We start from the raw sequence: 6,000 nt of genomic DNA, 5'->3' as shown, positions 1-6,000 counted from the left end.
GACAAAGTTTTCCTTCACTACTCTGTGAACGAAAACACGATCAGAATGTGACCCCATATCTCCCCCTATTGTACCCTTCTAATGGGCCACGGTGTTTGGAAAACTAGAGCCATGTCTTTATGTTATTAATTTTTTTTTATATCAATTAAAAACACGGGGGAGGTGAACCAAGATGTATATCTTCTCCCTCACATCCAAAAGGTCTGATTCTTTACCTAAAAAAATTTCAAAAGGTCTGATTGGATTTGGTTTGATATTATATTTAATTGGTTGGTTTTTCTTGGTGCGATGTTATTTGGTAGTTGAGAAATTGCAGTTGAGGTCGTTAAACACTTTTTTTCTTTTTCCTTGACTTTTCTTCCAAAAAGAAAAAACTTCAGCAGGTTTTCCAATTTTCCTATTTCAATGTAATCCTTGTCCAATTCTTATCATGTATATGTGTCAACACGTGAGATCCATGCATAGGATCTTGATATGAAGCTGAGAAAGGGACAGTTCTAACGTGGGCCCACTTAAATCTTACCATAATATTTTTTGGGCCCCATTTTTGGGAATATATTTTGGTTAATTCGTACTATAATACTTATGCCTAATAAAGAGCCGTAATCAATCTGAAAGAAAGAAGGATATTCCACGTGGCACTTAGATCACCGTTGAAGATCTCCCAGGTCATGTTTTAGTAAACAAATTCCCTGGGAATCAAAAACTCAAGAGACACTTCTGATTTCTAGACAAAGAAGGTGTCGCCTCAGTATTTATCAAAAAAAAAAAAGAAAAAAAGTTGTCGCCTCAGTTTAATAAAGTAAAAAAAAATTAAATATAGAGAGAAATCCAAAGCTTCTAAATTCACTTTGTTTTATTCGGAAAATTTTAATTACATTCCCAAAGGAAGTCCTTCCCATTATGTTGGGATGTATGTACACTCTCTGGTCGCGCGGTCTCTGAGCCAGCGGGGAGATCAATGAAAGGATACATATGGGCATTCAATAGTGGATTTTTGGGTTGCACAGGGGTGGAAACGTCATTTCGTCCCCTCTATTTGCACCCAGTAATAATATAAATCAAGGGCGACCTCTCAGGCTCTCACCGTCTCTCTCTTCACTTATCATCTGTTTTCAACTCTTTTCAACTCTAAATCTTCTGTGTTTTGTCTTGCTGAAGAAGGTTTAAACCATTGTGTGGATCTTCTTGTAGAAGAAAGGTTCGAAATCATGTCGAAAAAGGAAGTCTTCATTGGAGCGATTGATCAAGGAACGACAAGTACGAGATTCATAATCTATGATCAATCACATCAGGTCATTGGGTCTCACCAGATCGAGTTCACTCAGTTCTTTCCTCACGCTGGGTATTCCTCCAAGCTTCTTTATTTCTTTTTCTTTTCTTTTGTCCTCCATTGTAGAAAGCCAATTTTTTTGGGGGTTAGATGTTTCGTTATTGGATTAAGTGTTTTTATTATACATCGTTTTCTGTTTTTTTTTTCTTCGGATTAGATGGGTAGAACACAATCCGATGGAGATTCTGGAGAGCGTGCGGGTTTGTATGGCGAAAGCTATAGACAGGGCGACTGCGGATGGGTACAACGTGGATAATGGGCTTAAGGCAATAGGCGTCACAAACCAGAGAGAGACTACGGTTGTCTGGAGTAAATCCACTGGTCTGCCGCTTCATAACGGCATTGTTTGGATGGACGTTCGAACCAGTTCTATTTGCAGGTTTGGGATTTTCTCTATTTTGGGTTCTTCTGAAAGATCCTTTTGTTCATTATTATGTGTTGGATTTCTGTTTAATTGGGTTTGGGACTTATAATTTTGGGATTATAAACAGAACCCATATTTTGATTTTAGGATTTCAATCTGGGTTTCGTAATTTGGCGATTTTGATTTGATTAGAATCCAATCCTTTGATATCTCACAGGAGATTAGAGGAAGAATTGCCGGGGGGGAAATACCATTTCATGGAGACATGTGGAGTGCCTATTAGCACTTATTTCAGTGCAGTGAAGCTTCTGTGGCTTTTAGAAAATGTTGATGCTGTTAAGAGAGCTGTGGAGTCAGGAGATGCACTGTTTGGGACTATTGAGACTTGGTTGATCTGGAACCTCACTGGAGGTTGTCGTAGTGTTGACCCAACCCAGAATACAACGATCGGTTTACATGTTACTGATGTCTCAAATGCATCTCGAACGATGCTCATGAATCTCAAGACTCTTGATTGGGATGAACCCACATTGGAGACCTTGGGGATACCCATTGAAATCCTTCCCAAGATTATTAGCAATTCTGAAATAATTGGAAACGTAGCATTTGGATGGCCTGTAGCTGGTGTTCCGATTGCAGGTTGTCTTGGTGACCAACATGCAGCAATGGTGGGTCAGGCATGCCGGAAGGGGGAAGCAAAAAGCACCTATGGCACAGGTGCATTCATTCTTCTCAACACCGGTGAGGAGATTATTAGATCAAATCATGGTCTCCTGAGCACCATTGCTTACAAACTTGGACCAAATGCACCAACGAATTATGCTTTAGAGGGCTCCATTGCGATTGCTGGAGCAGCAGTTCAGTGGCTTAGAGATGGGTTGGGCATTATTCAAACTGCCCCAGAGATTGAAGATTTGGCCAAAAAAGTTGATAATTCAGGTGGGGTTTATTTTGTGCCAGCATTCAATGGGTTATTTGCTCCATGGTGGAAAGATGATGCAAGAGGTGTGTTGGTTGGGATTACAAGGTTCACAAACAGGTCACACATTGCACGAGCTGTTCTCGAGAGCATTTGTTTTCAGGCAAACGATGTGTTGGATTCAATGCATAAGGATTCAAAGGAGAAGGCAGGGGTCACTTATGAGGAATTTTTGCTTAGGGTTGATGGTGGTGCATCTGCCAACAATCTTTTGATGCAGATTCAGGTATGTGTGGGATGTTCCTGAATTTTTTCTGACAATGCTGATTGAGATTTGGCTTACCATTATTATAGTTGCTTTTTACTGGTTCATTTATGTAGGAATTTCTCTGAAGTGTTTCTATATTTGTTTTGTTTTTGACCTTGTTAGTTTTCCCCCCATCTAATAAGGTGGTGGATTAGTTAGTTGTTGTCTACCATTTTCGGTGGTCTTCAATTCATCCTGGCCATTTACAAGCACATCTAGTTCATATATTTGTTTTTTTTTAGACCAATTTTTTTTGGTTGATAATTAGGCCCCAAGGAGAGTTGGACTCCTGACCTCTTAATTTTGAGGCGTTGTTGGTCTTTGCCAACTGAGCAGCCCCCATGGGATTTTAGGAACTTTCCCATTTGCAAACAAGTAAACCTCACAAATGATTTTGCAAACCTCACAAATGATTTTGGTTTTGACCTTGTTGCTTTTTTCCTCACCAAACAAGGCAGTTGATCAGTTATGGTTGTCTAACATTTTGGTGGTCTTCAATACACCCGGGCTATTTACAAGCACGTCTAGTTCATAAATGAACTTATCGGTTGCTCTCACTGATGGGTCATACTAAAGAGAACCCTGATGAAGATGTTCCTACTGGATTTGTTTAATTTAACAGTTGATGTCATCCTTCAGCCACTGGATGGTTGGTTGTGAGAAGCATCAGTGTCTGTAGGAAAGATAAATAGGATTTTTTTATAGAACATGAAGGATCAAAGATCCTTGATTTTACTCATGTGCGTACTCCTCACATGGTGACATGAAATGGTTTCTTCTACAGTTGATGTTTTAAAACAACTATCTGAAAATTGTTTTGTAGCCAACAAGGGCCAACGTCTCAGTCATTAACTGTACGTATCAACTGTTTTTGTGTGTACTACCAATTGGCAGGCAGATTTGTTGGGGAGTCCAGTGGTAAGACCCCGTGATATAGAGACGACGGCTCTAGGTGCAGCTTACGCGGCTGGATTGGCTGTTGGTGTTTGGACAGAAGATGAAATTTTCTCAACAGAGCAGCTGCAAGCAAAGGCAACCACTTTCCATCCCAAATTGGAGGAGGAACATAGGAAGAAGAGGGCGGAATCTTGGTACACAGCTGTCACAAGAAGTTTTGAGTTGGGCAACCTTTCCCTTTAATTCTGTCCCCTGCCATAACAAATTTCCCTCATTTTGGTGGTATTTATTTTTGAATAATGTTAAAGTGCATAGGTAGATATTGTGAATGACAGCACTTCATCTTCATCTTGTGATATAGGTTGCATCCCCACTCCTATTTCTATATTTTTTATTTTGTTTTAGTGATAATAATTGAATTCGGAATCTAGCTTATTCTTTGGGATGTAATAAAGTTTAAAGTTTATTATTATCTTATAATTAAAGTTTTGTACTGATTGTTGCGGCATTGACAGGTAGCTAATGTTACTCTCAATCCATTATCATAGGGACTATGAAATTACAATTTGGCTCGTCTCCGATTCTTGATCCTCTAATTCTTGTCCAATTCTCTCCTTGCTTGGCATGTGTACATTTTTAAAATCTAATGGTTGTGGAAGTTTTTTGATATTCAAATCCATTTTTACCCCTCAAATGCCTGAAACTTCTTCCACAACAATTGGATTTTGAAAATATACAAGTGTTGCGCACAGAGAGACTTGGACAAGAATTGAATGATTAAAAATTGGAGATGAGCCGGATCAAAATTAATTCAAAAATAAAATGAAGTAATTTTGCACCTTTTTTCTTTTAATCTACAGGTATTACATGTTGAGTGAGTCCTTAACTAGATTCAATTATCCAATATACAACTTAAACTGAAAATAAACTGAAAACTAGGAACATGAATATATCTAAGATAGTATGGATTAGAAGAAATAACATCTTCTCAAGTATGGGTTGCTGTTATGGCGACCAGAAAGGGCTTAAAGATGTGTGTGTTACTTGAATTTAAATTTCGAATTCAATGTTTAGCACTAACAGGGGTGAGAGTTCAATATATGATGGCTCAGAAAGCTTGTGTGGACCTGACCCTGATTGTAGAGCAAACCTTGAAGATCTAGATCTATTTCAGTCATGTTCAGGGATGATGTATGTCACTAATTGATATAAGAAACCTTCTGAAATGATTTGATTTTCTGCTACAACTAGAACATCCCTAGCAGGGACGATTTTAATTTTGTTGGTACATTAGATTTTGTTTGAAAACTTCCTATTCAATTGGTTATATGACAAGTTTAATGCATGAATTTCATTCAAGTCTCCTATTTCTTGTGGGATCTCACCGAATAGGTTGTTGAACAATAAATCTAACCCAGGCATAAAATTGATGATGCCACCCTGGTTGTAAGAAAGGTCCAGAAAGGTTAATTACTCAACTTTCCTTTTAAAAGATTACGTTGCATGTTAAGCATGGCCAAGTTTGTAAGATTGCCAATCCAACTATAGGAATTCTTCCTATTATCTCATTGTTGCTAATATCCAACACTAGCAGCAAAGAACATTTGGACAACCCATCTAAGATAATTCCTGAGAATAAGTTGTTATCCAAATGTAATGAAGCTAGGTCAGTCAAGTTCCAAAGTGAAGGAAATAATTGTCCATATAATCTATTAACGGAAAGTTTTAAATAAGACAATTGGATGCAGCCTCTGCCATGTCGTCTGAAAATTTTCCTGTAAAATTATTGTTAGACACATCCAAAAATATGACCCTCAAAACAATTTTCTGGTAGATTCAAACACTGCAAGTACGGCAATTTATGATCAATGTTTTCTTGAAGTTGTCCGTCGATGCAATTATTTGAAATGTCTATACTAAATAAATGTAGGATGGTAAGGGGAAATGTCCTGTTAGTGAGTTATTTTTCAGTATTAGAACTCTTGACATTTTGTTGTTCTCAAGTAACCAATTAGGAATCTTTCGCTGTTATGGCTGAGATTACTTTTCTTAATTGGGATTGGTTAGAAAGACATCTGGGGAAAGCATTCATTTGCTGGTTGAGATTGCATTTTGATAACACATCTCAATTGGAAAGGTAGAACCCAAGGCGGATATCCAGTTTCAACCCAAGGCGGTCA

General features: G+C 38.1%; 1 protein-coding gene across 1 annotated transcript; it reads left to right on the top strand.

Moving 5' to 3' along the window:
• Nucleotides 1-1,074: 1,074 nt before the first annotated feature.
• LOC122091694 (glycerol kinase-like) lies at nt 1,075-4,313 on the top strand. Its single transcript, XM_042661768.1, has 4 exons — nt 1,075-1,345; nt 1,491-1,712; nt 1,915-2,902; nt 3,818-4,313. Exons 1-4 carry the CDS (start codon nt 1,212-1,214, stop codon nt 4,061-4,063), a joined length of 1,590 nt encoding a protein of 529 aa, XP_042517702.1. The 5' UTR covers nt 1,075-1,211; the 3' UTR covers nt 4,064-4,313.
• The last annotated feature ends 1,687 nt before the right edge of the window (nt 4,314-6,000 follow it).

This window comes from Macadamia integrifolia, chromosome 2, assembly GCF_013358625.1.
Source record: "Macadamia integrifolia cultivar HAES 741 chromosome 2, SCU_Mint_v3, whole genome shotgun sequence".
Lineage (NCBI taxonomy): Eukaryota > Viridiplantae > Streptophyta > Magnoliopsida > Proteales > Proteaceae > Macadamia > Macadamia integrifolia.
Note: the sequence above shows the minus strand (reverse complement) of the source record. Positions and strands in the feature narration are given on the sequence as shown.

Excerpts from the sequence above, each read along its gene's own strand:
- LOC122091694 (XM_042661768.1), top strand. The coding sequence starts at position 1,212 with ATGTCGAAAAAGGAAGTCTTCATTGGAGCGATTGATCAAGGAACGACA. Across the intron at positions 1,346-1,490 it reads CAGTTCTTTCCTCACGCTGG|ATGGGTAGAACACAATCCGA; the intron begins GTATTCCTCCAA and ends TCTTCGGATTAG. Across the intron at positions 2,903-3,817 it reads ATCTTTTGATGCAGATTCAG|GCAGATTTGTTGGGGAGTCC; the intron begins GTATGTGTGGGA and ends ACCAATTGGCAG.